A 25,605-nucleotide genomic window follows, 5' to 3' on the forward strand; every position below is an offset into this window, starting at 1 on the left:
ATACACATTATAAAAGATATTGAAGCTAGTAGGCTTCAAAATAAAAGTGAATAAAATGATACCCAGTGACTATTCTCTAAAAATGACTTTCCAAAAACCAGGAATACATTAAAAATGCATCTTCAGCCACTGAAAAACATAGCATTTTACACATATGAAATAAAATTATATACATTTTTTTCTGAATAGCAACCACAACTAGATACTATGTATTTTCCAACAATCAAGTCATTTTTTTGCAATCTTTTTGTTAGTTCTAACTTGATTATCAAATAATTTTTATTTTTACACTATTACAGAAGTGCATTTCTCTAGGTTTCCAAAACCACCTTATTCAACCTTCCCCATCTGTCACCATCTGCTTCTTTTTAGCATGTACTTTTTGTGTGATCACATAAGCATGTGAAAAATAACTAACATTCAGATGATTATCTGCTGGTACATTTGAGGACTGGGCATAATAAAAGTGAACTGCCAAAACGTACTTAACACTTTTAATTTTGTTGGGTCTTGCATGTAAGCTACATTTGATTTTCAAACTGTTTTACAGTTGGAAAGTTGATCAGGTACTGCTAACTCAAGAGCAAAGCTGAGACTCTAAATAATTAGCACTGCATAAAAGGATGGTTTGGATTTAACGAGAGCCAAATCAAATAATAAAATCTAACAGTAAGATTTTATATATGATTTCTAATTTCTTTATATTTCTAGGCATGAGAATATAGTAGAGACGATGAAAACAAAATCCCCTCAAAATACCATAGTCCATAATATATGGCAGGTCAAATTTACTTCCTTCTAATACAAGAAAGAGCAAAACCACTTTAAAACTATCTATACTAATGCAGCTTTAGAGATGTAGCACACTAAACATGTAGTTTATATGCCCATTAGGACTGTATCTCTGCAACATCTTTTTAAAAAGATACTTTTCCCCCTTTTAATAAAAAAGGTACACAGTTCTGCATCAAAAGAAGAGAACAAATACTTTAAAAAATATCCTTTTTTTTAACAAATGGCATTTTTATATCATAAAAATTTTTTTTTTTTCCTGGTGGTCTTTAAGAAGAAATCTAAGTTCATTTAAAACTTCAGTTCATTTAAAAATCAGGTATAAGTCTGAGATACAGTACAGTTAATACATCAGTTTTGATCTGATTTATAACAGTATTTTTGAAGTGTTTTTTAAAATATCCTGCAACCATCTTTAAGTAGCAAAGCATTCTGACCAAATTAAAATAGTTTAGGGAATTCCCTGGAGGCCCAGTGATTAGGACTCCCAGCTTCTACTATAAGGGGCACAAGTTCAATCCCTCATCAGGGAACCAAGATCCTGCATCTCTGTGGCATGGCCAAAAAAAAAAACAGAACAATCAAGCAAACAAAACCCCTCCAAAACTAGTTGAAAAGGTAAAGGATGGCCACTGCTAGATGAATGAGAGGCTGCAGAAAGATGTCTCCATAATGTGTAAACAGGAGGTCTCCCATGTGAGGAGAAGGTAATATACTAACAAGGAGCCCTTCAAAAGAGAAGCAGTACTCAGGCACATACTCCAGATCTGATAAACAACTACTACTGACAAACTACCAAGAAAAGTCTGGCATCAATAATGCTATGTACTAGAAACGTCAAGGTTCAAAGAAAGTGAGAGATACCATCTGCAGTAAAGGGAAGAGGCTAGTTTAAGCTCTTGCCAATCCCTCTGTAATTCTGACCATGCATATCTGGATCATATTACTGCCCTGCTCTCAGTTCACGTGATTTTCCCTTGTCCGTGAGATCAAATCTAAACTCTTTCCCGTTCTGATCCAGATCTACACATCCAGCCTCCTCTTAGTCTGCTCCCTCTTTACTGCCACCAGGCCCTCCCACCACCTTTCCTTTCACTGCACTGTACATAACTCTAGGAAAGCAATTATTTTCTTGGACAGTAATGATTATTCTCCAAATCCTATCACCTTAGTAAATACAGCAGGCTGCTGCTGCTGCTGCTGCTGAGTCACTTCAGTCGTGTCCGACTCTGTGTGACCCCACAGACGGAAGCCCACCAGGCTCCCCCGTCCCTGGGATTCTCCAGGCAAGAACACTGGAGTGGGTTACCATTTCCTTCTCCAATGTGTGAAAGTGAAAAGTGAAAGTGAAGTCGCTCAGTCGTGTCCGACCCTTAGCGATCCCACGGACTGCAGCCTACCAGGCTCCTCCATCCATGGGATTTTCTAGGCAAGAGTACTGGAGTGGCTTGCCATTGCCTTCTCCATACAGCAGGCTACCAGATGACAAAAAACATTTCTATGATCTCTGTATTCCTAGCACCTAACAGACTGTATGACTAATAAATACTCAACAAATATTTCTTTAATGAATGAACGAGTGTTCTTCAGTGAAATGGTCTACACCAGAGACCAGAAGAAAGAACTTAAATTCTTGTTTTTGAAAGGAAGAATATAAAAGTTACCCTGATTTAACAAAATGCAGTTTGACACAAATGCTTAAAACAGAAAAATTGAAACTGCGTGAGAAGTTTAGTTGTCTCAAGTTTTCTCATCCTCAAATAGTAACCACAACCATCACTCTCCGCTGTGAAAATAAGGTCAAGATGTTAATTATGAACCAACATCTCTCAGCCATCAGGTATATAAACTGCTTTTAAACCCTTCTGCAATATTTTTTAAAAAGGTATACAGAAAGGGTTTACCTGTCTTTAAGAAGAAATTGATAATTCCCTGTGAACTGTAAGCTTTCTATTTAGAAACAACTGGACTCTTCTTGGATTAAATTCCTGGTTTTGTTCTTCAGTTGATGACATTTGCATATAAAAACAATATCTTTGTTTCTTAGGAGATCATCTGCTTCTGAAATGAGATGTATTTATCTTCTACAGAAATAATTTCCCCTAATTGTGATACAACTAATTTTGTTATTCTAAATATGGGATATCATCATCCATGGCAAATGTATAGCAGGGGCAATTGGAACTCCAGAGAAACAAAGATTCTGTTTTTCATGACATTCACAAAAACAATCCTATTCTAGAAAATGTGATCTTGTATTTGAATAAACAAGAAACATTATTCTAAACTTTTACCAAATTCAGCTACAAAAATGGAAAATTTTAAACTCCACATTTTATAACAGAAAAAAAAATGTTACTTTGGCAGACCTTGATAAAACAATATTTGGAAATTTACTGTGAAAAATACTGCTAATATTTCAAATTTATTTACATTTATTTACAAAAACTTAAAATTCTTGAAATGTAATTTTAATCTCTAATTGAAAAGAGTTATTGTAGTAATAAACTGGCATTAGCTACTATACATATGCGGAATGCTAGTAACATTCTGAATATATTCCCATTTCCTAATTCTTTTGATTACTTTTCCTGTTGAGCATTTACAAAGGCATCTATTTTAAAAATGGCAATTACTTACATCTATAGTGGCCTTGAAACAGTGATTTTTTTTTTTTGGGCTACCACTTTATGCAATTAAAAAAGTAAAAATAGGCTTTATAAGATGAACCTCGTTAGAATCCTGTTTCTATCTCTACCACCTGTTACATTAAAAGATTCTGATCCTCAGTTCCCTTACCTTTAAAAAGAACAGGTTTGCTATCTCAAAAGGTTATTTCAAACTTGCAATGTATATATATATATATATATATATATATATATATAGCATGCGGCACATAATACATGTTCAATAAATAGCTATCATCATCCATCAAACATAAATGCCTCCCTCCTTTGCTCTAGTCACACTAACCTTCCTGGAGTTTGAGGGAAGAACTGAACTTGTGCCTCACAGGTTTTATACTAGCTGCTCCCTGTGTTTGGAAAACTTGTCCCCTGTATTTTTACAATAGTTGCCTCTTAGCATTCAGGTCTCTGGTTAAACATCACTTTCCCTGCACATCCTATCTGTAGGAGATTATATTTTCCAAAGAGGGCTGCAACAGTATCTCCCATCTCACATGTTTTTGCCATGGAGAGGTGGGATCTATGTTGCTGATGCTGCTGCTAAGTCACTTCAGTCGTGTCCGACTCTGTGCAACCCCATAGACGGCAGCCCACCAGGCTCCCCCGTCCCTGGGATTCTCCAGGCAGGAACACTGGAGTGGGTTGCCATTTCCTTCTCCAGGGATCTATGTTACTACCCTCTTAAATACATGTAGGCTCAGGAAGTTTCAGCATATGCAGAAATGATGTGAAATTCCTGAAATGAAATCATAAAAGAGAAACGTTTATAGCAGCATCATTGGCCAAAACCTGAAAGAAATCCAAATGTCCATCAGCTGCTGAGTGGATAAGACAAAATGTATTAGATTCATACAACAGAATATTATTTTGGCCATAAAAAGGAATGAAGTACCAAAAACATGCTAAAGCATGGATGAACCTTGAAAATAAACTAAGTAAAAGAGGCCAGACACAAGAGGCCATGTATTGTATGATTCCATTTGTATGAAATGTTTAGAATAGACACACCTATAGTGACAAAGTAGATTAGTAGTTGTCTAGCAGGAGGGGAGGTTAGGCAGGAGCTAACATGTATGGAGTTTCTTTGTTGGAGTGATGAAAATATTCTGGAATTAGATAGTGGTGATGGTTGCACTGCACAACTTTGAACATACTACAAACCACTACTATGCACTTGAGAAGGCTGAATTTTATGGTATATGATAATAAAGTTTAAAAAATATACTATGAAGAGAAATTTTTTAAAAATTAATAAAACATTTCTTCATGGTTTACTACGTTAAAAAAAAAAAAAAATGAAGCAGTTTCTAAACTGTTCCCTAGAACATTTTAGAACCCAAAGCCAAAACAGTCTGGCTACTCTGAAGCCACAAGGTTTTGAGGAAGCCAGGCCATATGGGGAAGTTGAGGCTTTTGAGAGCCCTGCAAGGCACCAGATGACAGTCAGCATCAACTGTCAGATACCTAAAGTGGGGAGTTTCCAGATTCTGGCCTCCAGTCACAGAGTCACCCACTGCCGTGCCCCATGTATCATAGAGCAGTCATTCCTGCTATCCTGACTCAGAACGTTTGATCACATGAAATAGTTAGGTTTTACAGTGGTTTGTTTTGCAGTAATAGTAATGAGAACACTACCTAACACAGCCACCACAACCTCCTTTTATCTAGCTTCTTTCCCTTCATGACACATATTCATTGCATGACATGATGCTATATATTTATTTTTACTCTGTCTCCCTCTACCAGAAGTGAGTTCCCTGAGAGCAGGGTCCTTTGTGTCTTGTTTCTATAACCACACACCCAGAAAAATAGCCAATATATAGTAGATGAATAATGTACATTTGTTGAACAAACAATCAGTGAATCACTATGGAATTCTCAGCATGGGAGGGCACTGGCTGAAGCCTGTTTTGGTTTAGCATGATTTCCAAAATGTAGCCACTGTCATTTCACTAACTTTTCCAGTGAAATCCTTTCTAATAATTAAGTATAAAAACCCACAAAATTACAAACACGAATTATCACTGTTTCTTTGTTTCTAAGGAAAATCCAGAATGGTTTATAAAACTGTTAACATTCTTGCCGAAGTCACTGAAATATTTAATTTTAATAAGTGAATAAAAATAGGCACAAAGAAAAAAAACACATATGGCCAACAAGTAAAAACTGACTTAATTTGATTGCAGTTACCAGTATCTTTGTGCTGATTTATATATATTTTTGCCCTAGAATACCATGTTAAACAAGTGGGAGTAAAATAGATTTGATTCATGTTGAAATCCAGGTCAAAGTAGTAGACACTCCAGTTTTTTTAAATGCTTAAATGGTTTACTTTGCAAAACATCAGTGTTATTTTTATTTTTCTGTAAATGGAAACATAGCCCACCTCTGGTGCCAGATACTCTGGTGTACCACAAAAAGTCTTCATGGTGGCTGCATCAGTGATCCCTTCTTTGCAAAGTCCAAAATCTGTGATTTTTATGTGGCCATCTTTATCCAGCATCAAATTCTCCAACTGCATAGTAAGAAAATAGTCTTCAAAAATAGGAAAATACCGTTTTGAAAAATAACTGAATGCTGAGTAAGATATTCTGGAAAGAGGACATAATTAGTCAAAGAACTTTTGATACTTAGAAACCCGATAGCTGCCAAATTCATGTGTAAAAAGAAATATTTTATCAAATACTTTACAATAATAAACTGATTTTTAAACCCATGGGAGTAAGAGCCATTATTGTCTAAGTCCTAAGAACTAAAGCCTTAATTAACTTTCGAAAGCAAACATCAATCTTCTTTTTCCCTTTTAAAAATAAAGTTTGATCTAAACAATTTCAAAGAGACAAGATGATTCTTCTAGATATGTACAGATGGTTTTCAACTATTTCTCTTGGGAGTCTATTACTATTATAAAATATTTATTTACAGAAATGTTTCTTTGGTGGTGGCTGTAAATCAAACCTAAATCTTATTTTGTAAGGTAACGCAATATCTTCTCTTGCAGTTATCTGTAATAAAGAAATACCAACACTTTCAAAGTTGGAACCTCTTTAAACCCATTAATACAAAAACAACAATCTTAAAAAAGATAACCAAAGAGCCTCAAGTGAAAAATTAAGCAGTGCAAGGGGGGGAAAGAGCTTGTGCAAAGCTAATGCAATTAAAAATAGTTAACAATAACTGATCTTATTCTTCCAATTTGAACCTAAAGTTATGATTATCACCATACAGAAATACACATGAGTTCTGAGTTGTCACTTTATCGTCAGGTATATCAATGGGGCCCCAACCCTGCTCAGTCATGTACATATACCTAAGGGAATACATAAGAAATGCATTCACAAAAAAACACATGTGAAAAAATTATATTAGCAGGATGAATGATAATTAACTTATTTGAGGAGTAGGTAATTATTCGACTCCTTAACATGATAATGTATGAAAGTGCCTACTCAAACTCCGAAAGTGAAGTGAAGTCGCTCAGTCGTGTCTGACTCTTCGCAACCCCATGGACTGCAGCCTGCCAGGCTCCTTTGTCCATGGGATTTTCCAGGCAAGAGTACTGGAGTGGGTTGCCATTGCCTGAAGTCAATATCAAATTCAAAACAGAACTCTTATTATATAAGAACATAGATACCAATTTTATAAAATGTGATGATGTTACACTGTTATATATTATCCAGTGTCTTACAGATCAGAAACTAAATACAGTTAAGCAAGCTATGCTCAGTATAGTACTTAAATATGCTGCCCAACTAAACTCAATGCTTGATCCATGTTTCACACACTGCACAGACTTTAGAGAAGTGAGTCTGTTTTGACTTGTCTACAGAGTGCTGAATGAACCCTAAAAACACTGTTAAACCTTTTAAAAATGAATATTCTCTTATTTTATCTAACTTTAGCTAGACTGATTCTCTACTAACTGGAACCTGAAAATCAAACCCAATGTGTGCAAATGGCAATACGTCCTAAATAGTAAAACTGATCAGAAATATCAAAAAAGAATTTGTCTACTTCCTTCCTCTTTTTTATTCTTCTTCATGCTTCTGATTTTCTCCCTTTTCCCTTTTTCTTGCAAACAACACTCTCTTCTTCCTACTTCTATCTTGCCATAATGAGAAAGAGAAGTATATAATGGAATGTCTGCTGTGTTAAATATATGCTCTCTTCTTAATTTTTTAAAATATGCTTATTGTTCTAACATAGAAATACATTACAATATAAAAACAAAACCTTAAAATGCTATAAAGATCTTTTTATAATACACAAGAGTTCTTAGACTTCAAATAATACATAACAATATTGAATAAAATATGTAGTTTAATGTATATCACGCCAATTCACTTTATATGCTTTCTATGCACTGCAAAATAAAACTCTGCATGCACTAATGTGCTAACTGTCCACATTTGACAAGACTATCTTGAAAAGCATAGATACAGAATATCAGAACATATCTTGATCCATACCTAATTAGCGAATCTCATCTCCAAGATACCAAGAGTTGAGGGATGAGGAATGAAATGAGATTCAGGGACAGGATTTGAGTGAAGAACAGGAATAGAATGAAAGTGACCAAGAATTCTCAGTGTGCCCACAACTGAGGAGGTTTCCCAGGATGAAGGATTTTTAATAAAAGTTCTGTAACTGGGGAAGTTCCAGGCAAACCATGACAGCTAATCATTCCTTTGTTTTATTGGTCAGCTTTATTACAATAATACAGTCAGAAATAAGGTCAGCCTACAGGAGGAGTGTGAGAGATGGGGTAAAGCTCATGATAATGGGGACAAGGTAGCATACTGTAAAGGAGGCAGTTGAGGGTAATGTGGGAAGATTATGGAATCAAGTCAGAGAACTTAAGTGTAAATTCAAGTCCTATCCCTCACTGTGTAACCCGCGTGTACGCTACTGACACCTATGCATCTCAACTTGACCTGTGACACACAGGTAAATAACAGTAACAATCCAATGGGACTGTTTTGAGAATTAAATGCTATTGAATGGAGAACTTAATCAACAAATGTACTGATCATTTATTAAACATGGGGGGTTTTAATGGCTGATTTATAATTTATCAACATGGTATGTGTTCTTCTAGACAACACTGTATGTTAAAGGAAAGAGAAAAGTTAAGAAATGGAACCCTATAAAACACTTTTATCAGCTCTAATGTCCTCATTAAAAACAGTTTTTAATATGCATCAATTTCTTTTGAATAAACAAAAAAAATATTTTACAATTTTTGAGCCAGTTACTTTATAATGGTGTCCACTTTCTTCCATCAATTACTATTCTTCTCTCACTATCCTGAAATGTCATTTTGCTGAGCATGAATGACAAAAACAATTTGTCTATCAGTATGAAAAAAAGAGTCAGAAATGCATCACCTTAAAAAAATTACATCCCCAAATCTAATCTTATATAGAGATAAATCGGGGGTAATTAAATATCCTGTCTGGTTAAAAATATATTGGTTTTTTTTGCAATTTTATGCAGATGCATAACAAAGATTTCATTAAATATAAGCACCATTAGTGCTGCGATTCACAAAGGTGAAGGATATACAGAATTACCTAGAAATCTTTCAAAAGCAGATCAATGGCTTAGAGATATCAAAAAACACCTGGAAATCACTTCCTTAGTGCATGTGACATTAACGTAAGAAGATTAAGTCAAATTATTTTTAGGAATCTTTCCACTGTGTAAAGGAGGAATAAAAATGTTTACAAATGGTCTTTGGTTCTCTTCTCCTAAATCGAATGCTTTCCTTCTTCCTTTTTTTTTAAAGCATAAAAAGAAAAATGTACACCATAACTGCCTGTTCAGGTACTCTCTATTATGAAACATTAAATGCATCTGTTTTCTCTCCACTGTCAGTCTTAGCATCTAGGATTGAGGTCAGGGCATTATGATGATACTTAATGGATACATCCACTGGCAAAAGCAATGTATGAAGTTAAATAGGAAGTGTGAAAGAAAAGATTATACACTCAAAATCTGGGTAATGCTTACTATATGTATCAGAGGGTTGTTTGTTATCTAATAGTTCATACTTTGAGGAAACAAATATATTAGACATATACATCCCAGAGTTTCCATTTTAAAAAGGCAACGTTTTTTATCGAGTTGAACTGGACGAGAATTATTTGGCAGAGGATTGTGATTCGATAGGTTTTGAAATCTTTTTTCCTCTGTGCTTCGTGAACAAGAAATGACAGCAAGAAAATATACTATGCTCTGTCTGCTCTTGCTGGTGCCTAGAATAAAATTAAACTCTTGCTATTAGAAAGTTTACAAGGTTTTAACTTCTAAGTTTTTAAAAGTTTTCTAATATACAATTCATATATCATATATTCTAATATCTAGCTATGTAAAACACACACACACATATATTTTAGGTCTCATTTTAATTAAATGGCTGACATTTTGTGATTAAGCAAAGGAATGATAATAGCAATTCCTAAAGGCTCTGACAACTATTGTAGCAACACAAACTAGTCCCTTCACTCACTCTTACAATCCCACTTTAGCACAGATACATCAGTACCAAGACTGCCTCAAGCCCAAGAATACAGTAAGAAATTCCGCCCCTGCACCCTGCATATTTAGATTTATGGGCATCAAAGTGCCAAATGTTGTGACCCGTATGAACTTAATGATCATGAGATTAGGACAGTGCATTAAAATGCTGAAAGGAAATCTTTGAACCTTCCTAAACTGGAAAAAGAATTCATAATATACAATAGAAGAGATCACGCCTAGACTGGGGTTTCAGAGTTACTACATTTAAGAATTCCCTACACTTGAGGAATATAGCCCAATAGTACATGTGAATGTTAAGAGGTGGAAGGAATTCACAGCAGCAGTGGCTGAACGTGTTTATAAAAGAGGGGATCCAGAGTAGTTAGAAGTGGGAGTTAGAGGATGTGTTTTGAATATACTTAAAACATTCCTTATTTTTGGCAGCTTTATTCAAATTTTAGATTTACAAAGATCGTCTAGAGTTAATGCAATGCATGCCCCCACCTAAAGTTCATTTCATTTCTAGAAAGGCCAACTGGTGTAATAAAAAGAACATTATACCTGGAGCTAGGATTCATGGAATCCAACAATCTTGACTATGTCACCAATTTAGTCCATTACTTCGAGTAAATCACTTACAAGGTTTCTAGTCTTCAATGACCTTAGCTGTAAATTATGGGTCAGCTCTAAATTTCTACAACTGTACCTAAATATCTCATTCTATCATGAAACAATATGGATATAAATAACACTTGTATAAATTTTGAATGTCTGACTTTTTAGGTTATCCATTTTTCTTGGTGTAAATTCCACAGATCCTGTCCAATGGTACACATTTACTTAGACCTTTACGTTAAGGCTATAATAAAATAGAAACAAATTTAGAGAGGAGAGGTCACTTAATTGTCTAGTAGTTTATGGCCTATTTATATGCTAACTACATGACTGGTATTCATACTGCAGGCTAATAAATTTAATCTAATTTCGTTATCAGAAAGGACAGAGCAACAAAATTCATTAAATGAGTGTCAATGTACTGATAAGTTGATTAATGAGAAATGATCAGTGGAGATACTGACCAAAATCATCCCAATTATATCATTCGTTTTCAATGCTATCAATCAAGTGAGCATTCTTTTCTTTGTTTCTTTAGACTAATTGAGCTTTAAGCATTTTGGATATATTACTAAGTACTTCAAAATTATTCTCCTTTTCTTAAATCCAGGAAGTCCTCCCCCTTATCCCCATAAATAGGATTCATAAAATATAAAGTGGGGGGCGGGGGGAGATCAGGCAGAAAATAACTACTTCTAAGTAAATATGGAAATAACATATAACATAAGTTTTGTCATACCATATAATTAAATTCTTTTTAAAAAATTCATATTCACGACATTTAAACATTATAGGATTATTTGGCCATGCAGACATCAGATACAGAGATGCGGAATTCTGCTACTCCTGGCTATAGAAGCTGCAGGCTAAAGACAATCATACTGTTGATTTATATCCATCTCTGATCTATTTTGGCACTTAATTGATCATCTCTGATATAGATACAGTATAATAATTTTTTCTAAAAATAGAATTTCAGTTTGTTTCATAAATAACATGTTAAGAAATTAGAAAATAAAAACTAATGATGTTATATAGACATACACACTATATTTCACTGTCATCATGTAAAGTAATATTTTTTGAGATAGTTACTTCTTAGGGATCATTCATAATACAGAGGTACATGATAGCAACATCTTGAAATAACTCAGACAATTGGTTAAGTAATTAGATAATTTAAGGATCACAGGTGTTTAAAAACAAGTGAATGGGAGTGAGGGGAAACTTTGACTTCTCTGGTGTGCTATAAGATGTAGATATATACCTCATTCCCTGGTAGTTCAGATAGTAAAAGAATCTGCCTGCAATGCGGGAGACCCGGGTTCAAATCCTAGGTTGGGAAGATCCCCTGGAGAAGGGAATAGCTACACACTCCAGTATTCTTGCCTGGAGAATTCCATGGACAGAGGAGCCTGGCAGACTACAGTCCATGAGGTCAGAAAGAGTTGGACGCGACTGAGCAACTAACACACATACTTCATTTAACACAAACAGCATTTCATAAAAGACGAATATAACTTCTATTTCTATAAGTAGAATTATACTTTAAATGAACTCATTCTTGATAAATAAAGCAATTCTGTGTCAGACTTTAATAGGTCAAGATCATATGATTTACTTTTTAAGAAATTAAGATGGTCACATTTAGAACCTGTTCAGAGTGTGTCAGGGTACAAATTTCCTTAACGTGGCCAATCTAAATTAAAACAGTATCGTGAGAATTACTACTACCTTTTATGAGCTACTCCAAGGGTCAGCAAAATATGGCCTGGGGGCGAAATCTTAACTACTGCCTGTTTTTGTAATTAAAGTTTTACTGGAACACAGCCAGACATGCTCATTTACATACTGTCCTTGACTGCTTTCATCCTACAACAGTAGCACTGAGGAGTTGCAAAAGATACTGTAAGAGCAGCAATGCCTTAAATATTTACTATCTGGGCTTCACAGAAAGTTTGCTAGTTCCTGAGCTATTCTGAGGGTCTTGTCAAAAAGAAACTTCAGAGACATAAAGTCATTATTACTGATAAAACAAACACGGTGCTTTTTAAAATGGTAACTAAATAAACTGATAAAAGGCAATATTAAAGTACTTCAGCTCTTTAAGCCCACTAAAAATTTATCAAAATCAAATATTCTCCTTCCCCTAAATAATATTATCTACTGTAAGTTTATCATAATATATCATAGGATGCTAGAACATAATAATGGAGTTGATTTTAAAATGTCACTTGCAAAGTGACAAGACATTGAATCAAATGTTTAACATTACTCATTACACTAACAGAAGAGTGGAACAATTACTGGTAGATCACTGTGATCAGAGCAGTCGAACAGAACTTATTTTGCATGTCAAAAACTTGGACATAAAAAGAATTACACATTTACCAGTGAATGAAATTTCCTGTCAGATACAGTGAACCACATTCTTAAAGTGTTGTTTTTTTTCCCCCAACTAGATCTTCTTGTCTTCAAACTGTGTAACTTTATAATTACTTTGTGTTTGTCCCTATAGCCTCTGCAGAAACAAACTCTGATTACTTTTCTTTTTTACCTTGAGATCACGGTACACAATCTTTCCGGAATGTAGATAGTCCAAGGCAGAGACAATTTCTGCACCATAGAAACGTGTGCGGTCCTCGGAGAACACCCGCTCTCTCGACAAATGGAAAAACAGCTGCAGGGTAAACAGCAGGGACAGGACTGTAATAATTACTGATTTAGTGGGGGAAATTAACACAAACATAAAACACCTCTCATCACCATATTGTGATGATAGATAGTGTACTCTCAGTGGACACTGAGCACTCTTAGACAGCAGCTGGCTTATCTTTTCCAGGTTTCCAAGGGGAGACAGAGAGCTGTTAAATCAGCGCTTTAATCAATATACCAATCTTGTTTAAGGCATTCTGTTTGCTACCCATTTAACCTTCAGTTACCAGAGGAAAAAGTATGCATCATCAGATTACATCTCCTCCTCCATAAACTGTTGCTTCAACTCTTTCAAGGATTAGGTACTGAGACTTTATTAAAATAAATGAACATAAGCAGAGATGCAACATTTCTACTTAATTTCTACTTGATTCACATCTGGTTTCAAAGAAAGGACTGCAGGTTTGTGGAACCTTATTTCTATGAACTTGCTTAATTCTGCAACTCTTTATTCATCATGATATCTCTAGGAATGATTTCAATGTTTAAATCAATGCTTTCTACAATGGGAAATTGTGAGGCTTTACATTTTCAATTTATTTTAGTAATGCCCAAAATGAGAAGCTCCCATTATTCCCTTAATAATTCTCAATGTATATTCTTCCAATTTCAACAATAATTACCTATGACACCAATCTTTTCACATGTAATCACTTAAAATGATAAGCCCATCCATTTCCTGTCAATCACCTAAAAACATACTTCCACTCATCAGTCAACAAGTATTTACTGAGTGCTCATTGTGGTCAAGCATCCAGCTCTCCATTTAGACAAGCTGTTTGTTTAAGGAACTGCCTGTCTCATCTCTCACTTCAACTGTGTATATGAGAAAGGAGCTGGTTCCACGCACTGTGAATTGATTACTGACCTTTCTGTTGTACTGTTTCACTGTATTAAGAAACCTGTCATGAACCACCAAAGAGTGTTTGCAGTGCTGAGTACATTGCCAGTATCACAATAGGTACTTAATACATGTCTTTGATTACAAGTGATGAACCAGTCAGTGTATCCTTGATTGCAAGATCAGAAATGAGCTATAACTTCACAGGGATTACTGCTACAAACTGCTTCTACAAATTTATAATAATTATGGTTAACCAAGATTTTTTTCTCACATACCAAATCATAATTTAGGTAACAGAAAGTAGGTTCCTTATAGATTCCTTCTTCCCTTTTCCCGGAGAAGACAATGGCAACCCACTTCAGTACTCTTGCCTGGAAAATCCCATGGACAGAGAATCCTGGTAGGCTATAGTCCATGGGGTCACAAAGAGTGGGACACGACTGAGCAACTTCACTTTTTTTTCACTTTCCCCTTTCCCACTTCCAACTCCACTTAACAGTCTATCACTAAGATCAAAATTAACGCATAACCCAGTCTCCCAATAAAGAGAAGAAGTTAATATCATGTACCTATTGCCAAAAAGACTTGTTCAATGTTACAGTAAAACTAAAATATTTGGCAGACAGTCTCTAAACTTTAATATTCTCTACTATACTGTCATATTTCATCAAATCTAAGATGCCGCTGATTGTAACTTCACTAACATTTTATGTTAAGACCAAGAAAGAAAAAAAAAAAATGATGTGAATTAACACTATAACACATCACCAAATATAAAAGGCCTTCTGACTGAAGAAATTATTCAATGTGTCTTATAAATGACCAAATATACTATGCCCAAAATCATACCAACGTATAATTGGTATGTTTTTAAGGGTATGCATATAAGGGATATGCTTCAGAATACATGCTATTAACGGGGCTTCCCTGGTGGCTCAGATGATAATGAATCTGCCTGCAATGCGGAAGACCCAGATCTGATCCCTGGGTCAGGAAGATCCCCTGGAGAAGGGAATGGATACCCACTCCAGTACTCTGGCCTGGAGAATTCCATAGAAAGAAAAGCCTATCAGGCTACAGTCCATGGGGTCACAGTCAGGCATGACTGAGCCACTAACACTTGCACTTTTCACTTCATGCTATTAATATACTACTATTCAAACAAAGACAGGAAGTAGAAAGAAGCATGGATCATCAGTAAAACCATTCTGAAATCCTTCTAGGGCAAAGTAATTTCTGTCTTCCTTTAATAAAAATATGACTAATTTTGACGAAGAAACCCCTGTGATCGCTACGGTGATTTATAATGTAGTCTTCTAATGACATTAAAATAGTGGTTAGATTTCTAAACTTCCTTCATATAATGTCAAGCCTAGTACCCACTGATCTTCTGTACAAAATATATAGATCCTCCCTAAATTAACATAATATATGCAGGCTTCAAGTTCTTTATTTAGATCATAAATCTTCAATTTGTCTCCTAGCCAATTTCTGTAAAAATATCAGCTTAAAAAAAAAAGCTACTTAAGGAGAAGAATCCTATTTATTTCTCAATCTGCTGTCCTCGGATGTCCATCCTTGCTATTTTATGGACCTTATTCTCTTCCAGTAGTCATGTATGAATGTGAGAGTTGGTCCATAAAGAAAGCTGAGTACCAAAGAACTGATGCTTTTGAACTGTGGTGTTGGAGAATTCTCTTGAGAGTCCCTTGGGCTGCAAGGAGATCCAACCAGTCCATCCTAAAGAAAATGAGTCCTGAATATTCACTGGAAGGACTGATGCTGAAACTCCAATACTTTGGCCACCTGATGTGAATAACTGACTCATTGGAAAAGACCCTGATGATAAGAAAGATTGAAGGTGGGAGGAGAAGGGGACGACAGAGGATGAAATAGTTGGATGGTATCACTGATGTGATGGACACAAGTTTGAGTAAACTCCAGGAGTTGGTGATAGACAGGGAAGCCTGGCAAGCTGCAGTCCATGGGGTCACAAAGAGTAGGACACTGCTGAGTGGCTGAACTGAACTTGTTAACATAACCAATGACCTTTTGTTCTGGAGCTTAGAATATCAATTATTATCCCCTTCTTCTTATAAACATTCCTTAGGTTTGGTACTGAACTCTCCTGATTTTTCCCTGAATATTCCTTCTAAGTTTCTACCTTGGCTTTGAACCAACTTTCCATTTAATGATCATCAATTACTTTAAGGTCACTGGGAAGAGAAAAAGAGGGCATACAATGGTGATTAAGACATAATCTATAGATGTATAGATAACAAATGAGAGAGCTATGAGAAATTTTGTAATTCTGATATTAAAAATGCCTTGGAGGCAAAGGATGATTAATCTTTACTAGAATGATCTGAGAAGACTTCATGGACAAGGAATTATCTCACTTATATTTTGAAGGATGGGATTTTTCACAAATGGAGAATACAAGGGAAGCATACAAAAGGGTGCCATGAAAGTTATACCCATCTTAATGTTCTGACCACAACCTAGTACAGTAAGTGCACATAGTAGGTAATTAATAAATGCATATAGAAGGAATTAACTCTAAAGAAAAGAACAGTAATGGCAAAGAAACAACATGCAGGGAGTGCACAGAGCTGAAGAACAAAGATATCCATTCATGACAATGACAGAACTTAAGCAAAAAAAAAAAAGTTGAGATCAGACTGTTTAGGACCTGGACTTCCATGATACGGTTTAGAGATTAATTCTGTAGATAAAGAGTGTCAAAGACATTTGGGTCAAAAATTAGCATAATTTTAAACAGACAACTATGGCAGCAAGGAGAGAATCAATTTAAAATCTGAGGTACCTTCCTGGTGGTTCAGTAGCTAAGGCTGTGCACTCCCAATTCAGGGAGCCCAGGTTCATTCTCTGGTCAGGGAACTAGATCCCACACGTCGCAACTAAAGACCCAAACACTGCAACTAAGACCCAACACAGCCAAACAAATAAATAAATATTTTAAAAAGAAAAAAAAAACTGAGACTAGTCAGGTAAACAATTCACAAAGTGCAACAAAAATTATTAAACACCAATTCAGTGTTGTAAAAAGCGGCAGACACAATGGAGGAAATTGTATCAATCTGAAAGAATGTAACTGTTTGTTTAGAAAAACCAGACATATACAATTACATTAAAAATACATAGTTTTAAAATAGCACACTTTAAGAAGTGAGTAAGTATCTTTGGTAGTACAAGCGGTTACCTTTGAGCTGTAAGAGTTTCTGAGGAACCTTAACTAGCAGCAGCAACAGACATTTCAGTATAGTCAGTACCCCACGGGGATTAGCATGCACCGTTTGGGCACAGGCAGAAAGAGTTTCGAGGTTTCCAGCAGTGTGTGGTGTTGTTGTCAGTAGTGTAAAGGAAAAGAATGGGGTTGGGAACAGAGGAGCAACGGATTTTACCTTGACCTGTTGACATTTAAATAAGAACTATAGTACAGTTCACTACTATGGGACCAAATGGTATAGAGATAAATGGGGACCAAATGGTATAGAGTCAGGATACTGGTAACATCAAGGAAGCAAAATTGTTGTTCGGTCGCCAAGTCATGTCCAACTCTTTGCAACCCCATGGACTGCAGCATGCCAGGCCTCCCTGTTTCTCAGGATCTCCTAGAGTTTGCCCAAGTTCATGTCCATTGAATTGGTGATGACAGTCTGATGCTGGGAAGCAAGATATAGCCCAGAAATTTAGTAGAAACTGAAACAGAGTTAAGGTCGGAATTTTAGGGTATCACTACAGGGATAAGGACAGGGAAAAGAGGCAGAATAGGACATTAAGATAGAGTTCTAAAAGAAATACAAAAGAAAAAAATATATAATACTTGAAGAATAAAGGATACAAAAGTTTCACCAAGAAAATTCACATTTACCAGACAAAGGAATTGGGTCATCTGTTATCTTTCAGGGAAGGGATGTCACACTAGGTGGGCCAAGAAGAGAATATAAACTAGAAATGGTACATGACTCCTTTAGAAAAAATGAATGAGATGAGCCAAGGTGTTACTGAAACAGATGTTTTCTCAGTACACAAATGCTTTCAAGAAAACTTCTGCCTGAAGAAATGACAGATGCTATAAAGCTACAATTCATACGCAACAGGCACATATCTGGAGAAAACCATGATCCGAAAGGATACCCGCACCCCTATGTTCACCGCAGCACTGCTGACAACAGCCAAGACACAGAAGCAACCTAAATGTCCACTGACGGAGGAGTGGATAGAGATGCGGTACATATACAAAGCGGAACACAGCTCAGCCACTAAAAAGAATGAAATAATGCCATTTGCGGCAACACAGACAGAACTAGAAAGTGTCATACTAAGTGAAGTCAGTCAGTCAGTGAAGAACAAACACTGTATGACACCCCATATAGGCGGACTCTAAAAGGAAATGACAAAAATGAATTTACGTACAAAACAGAAAGACTCACAGACTGAGTAAATGAACTTTTAGATTGCCGGGGTGGGGGAGACATAGTTAGGGACTTTGGGAAGGTCATGTACACACTACTATATTTAAAATGAATAACCAACAAGGACCTATTGTATAGCACATGGAACTCTGCTCAATGTTATGTGCCAGACTGGATGGGAGGAGGGTTTGGGGGAGAATGGGTACATATATATGTATGGCTGAATCCCTCTGCTGTTCACCTGAAATTATCACAACATTGTTAATGGTCTCTACCTCAATATAAATAAAAGGTTAAGGTTTGGGAAAAAAAGAAATATCAATGATATCAGGCAGCCAGAATAGGTTACTTTATAAAAAGTTAAAATATGTTGGAGTTGATTAATTACATATGATAAAGTATATGGGAAACATTACCATTTAATAAATGGTATCACAATATTCACTTAACTTTGGAGAAAAGTAAAATTTGATTTTCACTTCACATCGTAACAAAATTAATTTCATGTAATTTATAAACTAGAGAATACGAACCAATAGTTTCCTGATCTCAGGACACAAGAGGAAACAGAATCATAAAAGGAGGAACTGATAGAATTAACTACATGAAATAGCAAAAATGTAAATTGAATATTTATGACAAATATTACAGTGTATATGCATAATATATAGAGAAATCACATTAAACAACACTAAAACCTAAGGGGAAAAAAGAGAAAGGGCAAAGATAACATAAGAGGAATACAAATTATTACAGTATGTGAAAATGTACCACCTTATAATAATCAATGAAGTAGTGATAAAACATATATAAAACAATTTAACACTTCGAGAAATACCATTATCAGTGAAAGTGTGAAGAGATACACACTGGTAGCTAGAATGTAAACATAAACCTTTTGTAGGACAACCGGCAATAGATATCAATCTAATTTTTAAAATATAGTTGTTCCTCTTAAAATTTCCTTAAAAAAAAAAGGCAATGTAGAAATCTCCTACACAAGGATATTCTTGCATAGTATATATGACAAAAATGTGAAAACAGACTTTCAATCATGTTGAACATTTTTTAAATTAGATTTTTTTATCTAACACAACAAAATAAATTTTAGATGTAACTGACAGCTAAATAAAAAATATGAAACTAATTTAAAAAAGCAGAAAACAAAAATAAAAAGTTTATGGGACTAGATTTACCCTTTTTCCCAAAGCAACTAAACACAAATATTAGAAGGAATAAATGAAAATTGAGAAAAATATACAACAGAATTCTTTTTAGATAGTGGACAACAGGCAGTGTGAGACTATGATTCCCATGAAAACAAAAGAGGCGAGTCCTAAAATTGCCTGCTTTCTGTCTGGAGGCATTTTCTAGAATGTTATAAAGAACATACCAAGCATAACACAGATGTCTCACTGTTGGAGAAATAAATATCAGATTTTGAGGTAGGTGAGATGGGTAGCATTAGTAGGACGGAATACCAGTGAGGAAGAAGCTATACAATTTACATGGTTGTTTGCATCTGATACCAAGCTATGCACGTACAAGAATAAGCAGAGGAGTAGGGATCTGTATGCCAAATAATTCCCAGACCTGAGACAATCCATTTCTAATCCGTCATTAGAATGTCATTATTGAACACAGAGGCATTCAGTAGATAATTCAAAGAAGTCAGAGTAAAAGCTAAACCTACATTAACAAAGCTAACAAACAAGACTACAGAATATCATATTTATAAAAAACTACTCTCCAGAGTAAGATATAACACTCTTTGAAGGAAGACAACACAATCTAAACACTTAACATAAAATTCAAAGTATCCAGTATACAATCAACAGTTACTAGACGTGAGAAGATGAAGGAAAATATGATGCATCACCAACAAAAAAATTAGTCATTAGACATAGACTTTAAAAAATAACAAGAGATGATGGAATTAACATATAGTAACTTTCGACGAGTTGACTCACTGGAAAAGACTCTGATGCTGGGAGGGATTGGGGGTGGGAGGAGACGGGGACAACAGAGAATGAGATGGCTGGATGGCATCACCGACTTGATGGACATGAGTTTGAGTGAACTCCGTGAGCTGGTGATGGACAGGGAGGCCTGGCGTGCTGTGATTCATGGGGTCGCAAAGAGTCGGACACGACTGAGCGACTGAACTGAACTTTAAAGAAGCATATGAACATAAACAAGAGATAATGGGAAATAGAAATAAATAGGACTTTTAAAGATGAAACATATAATACCAGAATGAAAATTTTATTAGATGGGATAAACAACAGATTAGACATTGCAAGAGAAAAGACCAATGAACATGAAATTATAGCAGAAGAAAACTATATGAACTGTACCTAAAAAAAAAAAAAAAAGAATCTTAGTGACCTGTTGGATAGTATCAAGCCGTCTAACATGTGAATGTTAGAATCTGGTGTTAGACACCAGATCCTGAAAGAGAGAGGGAGACATCTCTAAAATAAAGCCTGAATTCTTCTAAACTAGGAAAAAAGAAAGATAAATGCAGACTAAGCATTCCAATGAAACCCAATAAGATGAAAACTCACAATCATGCATGAACACTAAGAACATAACCAACATAACCAGTCAGATCACAGTAAAACTACTGAAAAACTAGTGATAAACAGAAAATCTTTAAAAAGTTCTGAAGGGGAAAAAAACAACACACACAGCAAATAGGAGACTTCTCCTCAGAAACTATATTAGCAGAAGAACAATGGAAAAACATGTTTAAATTGCTAAAAGAAAAAAAAAAAATCCCATATCCTAAAATCCTGCATCCAGTGGAAATATCTATAAAGTATAAAGGTTAGAGACTTTGTTTTGACAATGACTGAGTAACAGATAACAGATTTATACTCCCTTCTTCAACAATTAGGAAAACATATTAAAAAAATAAATAAAACAAGGATATCCATACATTAAGTATTACACTTCAAGGTACACTGACCCCAAAGAAAAAGGAAACAATTAATGGTTGTTCAAGAGACCATATAGAATGCAACACAGGGAGGGAAAATCAAAAAGAACTTGTGGGATCCTTGAATTATGAATAGAGAGTTCAGAGACTGGGGAGACCAAAGTAGCTATAATTCATGAGACAGAGAACCACAGAAAGGAGAGCTCCAGGGACCTGCAATGAATTGCCTTGAGTCTTACTAATCAGCACATGTATATAAGGAAAATTCCGAGGTCAGGGAAAGAGCCATTAGAAAGAATCAGGTGAAAAAACATCACAGCTCATAGAGCTAAAAATATTTTCTGTTTTCACCAGGCAAAATGGAAAAACTTCTTAAGAAATGTGGCACCCAGTGGAGTCCTTGAACACACTGCCTCTGTAGTGCAGCAGTGTTAGTGTTAGAGGAATGGCCACAAACGTGTCAAAGTGATTTTTGACAAGGGTGTCAAGGTCATTCAATGGGACTTTTCAACAACAGATGCTGGAATAGGCAGATATCCACAGGAGATTTAAAAAAAAAAAAAAAGAACCTCAATTCTTAGCTTATAGCATACATAAAAATAAAACAGATCATAAAACTAAATGTGGTAGGTACAACTATATAAGTTATAAAAGGAAACACAAGAGAAAATATTTGTGATCCAGGATAGACAAAGATTTCTTAAACAATATTTTTTTTTAAAAAAGACAAATTGACAAATTGGATTTCAAAATTTGAAACTCCTGTTGCTCGAAAATATCACTGAAACTATGATTTCCTTAAATGTGACACCATATGTCTTCTTCATGCCATTTACTAATTACATAGCACGGTATCTACCTTGAAGCATGCAGTCAGTAAATAGCAATAAATAAATAAAACATTTTATCAATTGAATTGAAATAACTTTCTGACTTTTCTACAATGAATATGCATGTTACTTTCATAATAGGGGAAATTATATAAGGATTTCAATTAAAATACTATTGATTCTTTCAGCAATTTAGGCTTTTGACCACTTTTTGTTGGCAGAAGCTCAGGACAAAGAGGAAGACTGTACAAGTACTATATAGTTTTGCATCCTCAGCAATAAGCCTAGTATGTCGGCACACTATATGCTTAATAAATATACTGCAGAGAATAAAGTTAAATTCAAAAATCCTTTCCAAAGAATTATTTGTAAGAAAAATAAGGCTTAAAGTTTTAAAGGTAAAGTGTTTTTTATTAGAAACATTAAAAAGACCACAACTATATAATCTTGTTTTTGTTAAAAAAAAAAAAGAATTGTTTGCTCCTCAAGCAAGGAGCATATCTTCAGAAGTCTGACTTTCTTTAGCAGTGATTACATGTTTTTTTGTTGTGTTTTGTGCTTAATAATGCTATGAAAATACAGTAACGCAAATAGACTGTTTTAATGATTTAAATAAACAAGTCAAGATTTCATCACAAACCCAGAATGCCTATCTTGAAAACAAATTACTATATTTTGAAAACTATGCAAAAAACTTTCAAAAAAGATAAATAAATATCTGAACTTAATATCCTGAGAATTATCAATGCAATCTAAGACTTTAAATCAAATTATATTTTTCTTGCAAATATTATCTGTATATACAAACTCTAGTCATTCTTCTGTAATGGCAAAATGTTGGTTAATAGAGAAAATAACAAAATATGTTCAATACAAGTCAATAATTTCAATGATTACATTCATTATCATAATATTGATGAGCTCAGAACCTGAATACTCTAAAGACAACTAATTAATTAAGCAACAAGACGTGCCAGTCTGTGCAATAATGCTAATTAACACATCCCTTGAGTTTACAAAAAACCTCAGATGAAAAGAATGTCTCAAGCTCATATACAGGACAACTCATCAACAATACTGTCTTAGTCCATTTGGGTTGCCATAACAGATTATCACAGACTGGGTGGATTATAAAAGTGAAAGTCACTCAGTATGTCTGACTCTTTGAGACCCCATGGACTATACAGTCCATGGAATTCTCCAGGCCAAAATACTGGGCCACACAAATTTATTTCTCATAATTCTGGAGGCTGAGAAATATAAGATCAATGCAGTGGCAGACTGAGTGTCTATCTCCCGGTTCATAGACAGCTGTCTTTTCACTGTGTCCTCAGATTGGGGAAGGAGCAACTGAACTCTCTGAGCTGTTCGTTATGAAAGTGAAGTTGTTCAGTCGTGTCCGACTCTTTGCAACCCCGTGGACTATACAGTCCATGGAATTCTTCAGGCCAGAATACCAGAATGGGTAGCCCTTCCCTTCTCCAGGGGATCTTCCCAACCCAGGGATCGAACCCAGGTTTCCTGCATTGCAGGTGGATTCTTTATTAGCTGAGCCACAAGGAAAGCTCAAGAATACTGAAATGGGTAGCCTATCCCTTCTCCAGCAGATCTTCCGACCCAGGCATAAAACCGGGTCTCCTGCATTGCCAGCTGAGCTATCAGGGTATCCCTGAGCTGTCCTTTACAACAGCACTAATTCCATTCATGAGGGTTCCACCTTCATGACCTAATTAGTCCAAAGACTTTGTTTCAAGTGCCATCACAATGAGGATTAGGTTTTCACTTATGAGTTTGGGAAGGAAAGATTCAGTCTGTAGTAAATACTACACTCACAACTGGAATGGTATTAGTTATACAATAAAACATTTAAACAAGTACTTTTATAGCATCAAATAAAAGTACACTTACAATTAATAGGTAATACATTTGTTTTCTAGATCATGTCTATTCTTTTCACAAGCTAAACTCCATAGTTTCTATGCATTTTGCACAGAATATTTAATGCAATGTAAATTTATATTTAATTTATATACAACCTTGATAGTATATTAAAAAGCAGAGACATTACTTTGCCAACCAAGGTCCGTCTAGTCAAGGCTATGGTTTTTCCCATGGTCATGTATGGATGTGAGAATTGGACTGTGAAGAAAGCTGATTGCCGAAGAATTGATGCTTTTGAACTGTGGTGTTGGAGAAGACTCTTGAGAGTCCCTTGTACCGCAAGGAGATCCAAACAGTCCATTCTAAGGGAGATCAATCCTGGGTGTTCATTGGAAGGACTGATGCTAAAGCTGAAACTGCAATACTTTGGCCACCTCATGCGACGAGGTGACTCACTGGAAAAGACTCTGATGCTGGGAAAGGTTGGGGGCGGGAGGAGAAGGGGATGACAAGAATGAGATGGCTGGATAGCATCACCGACTCCGTGGACATGAGTTTGAGTGAACTCCGAGAGTTGGTGATGGACAGGGAGGCCTGGCGTGCTGTGATTCATGGGGTCGCGGAGAGTTGGACACAACCGAGCGACTGAACTGAACTGAACTGAAATTTATATTTAGTGCTTGAAGAGTTTAAGAAAAGACAGTGATATAGACAGAAATATAAAAATGTCATTTTAATAAATTCTTCAATATTACATTACTTAAAATACAAATTAAGTCCTTAGGATGCTACAAGAGAACTAACAGTGATCTAAGGTCAGATGGCTGGACTATGAAATAGTTATTTGGTTAAAAATTTCCAGTTAAACTACCTCAAGCCCTAAGAAATGCAATGTTAACATTAAAAAGCAAACAAACAAAAACTGAAATTCAAGCTATTACCAGAATACAGAAGAAAAACCACATGATCATCCCAACAGATACAGAAATAATCTGACAAAATTTTACATTCTATCATTAAAAAAAAAAAAAAACTCAGGAAAATAGGAATTAAAAGAAACTTATTCAACTTGTTAAAGTATTCATAATACTTTAATAAAGTCTTAACAGTGAGGGTATAAATGCATTTGCCTTAAGATCTGGTATAAGGTAAAAATGATTGCTCTTACCTTCCTATTTAACACTGTTCTGAAGGTCTTAGTTTAATAAGACAAGAAAAAGAGAGAAAACCTATTAAGGTTGAAAAAAGAGGAAGTAAAACTGTCTTTGTTTCCATATGATATGATTATCCACAAAGAGAATCTCAACATATTTATGAACAAGTAAATAAACTTTGAGAA

The 25,605-nt window shown here is 35.3% G+C and overlaps 1 protein-coding gene across 6 annotated transcripts in view; it reads right to left on the reverse strand.

Annotated features, from left to right (window-relative positions):
* AKT3 (AKT serine/threonine kinase 3) overlaps positions 1-25,605 on the reverse strand; it is a 294,820-nt gene that overhangs the window by 49,880 nt on the left and 219,335 nt on the right. For all 6 annotated transcript variants that reach the window (XR_016039635.1, XM_088845506.1, XM_088845504.1 and 3 more), the window contains 2 exons: positions 13,174-13,296; positions 5,866-5,994 (listed from right to left, as the gene is read on the reverse strand). Coding sequence is in view for 5 of the 6 variants with exons in the window: in XM_088845506.1 (XP_088701632.1) it covers positions 5,866-5,994; positions 13,174-13,296 (252 nt within the window). In the remaining variant the exon portion in view is untranslated. The remainder of the gene's footprint in view (positions 1-5,865; positions 5,995-13,173; positions 13,297-25,605) is intronic.

Source organism: Moschus berezovskii, chromosome 17 (genome assembly GCF_049115385.1).
Source record: "Moschus berezovskii isolate FMDL1 chromosome 17, NW_MosBer_1.0, whole genome shotgun sequence".
Lineage (NCBI taxonomy): Eukaryota > Metazoa > Chordata > Mammalia > Artiodactyla > Moschidae > Moschus > Moschus berezovskii.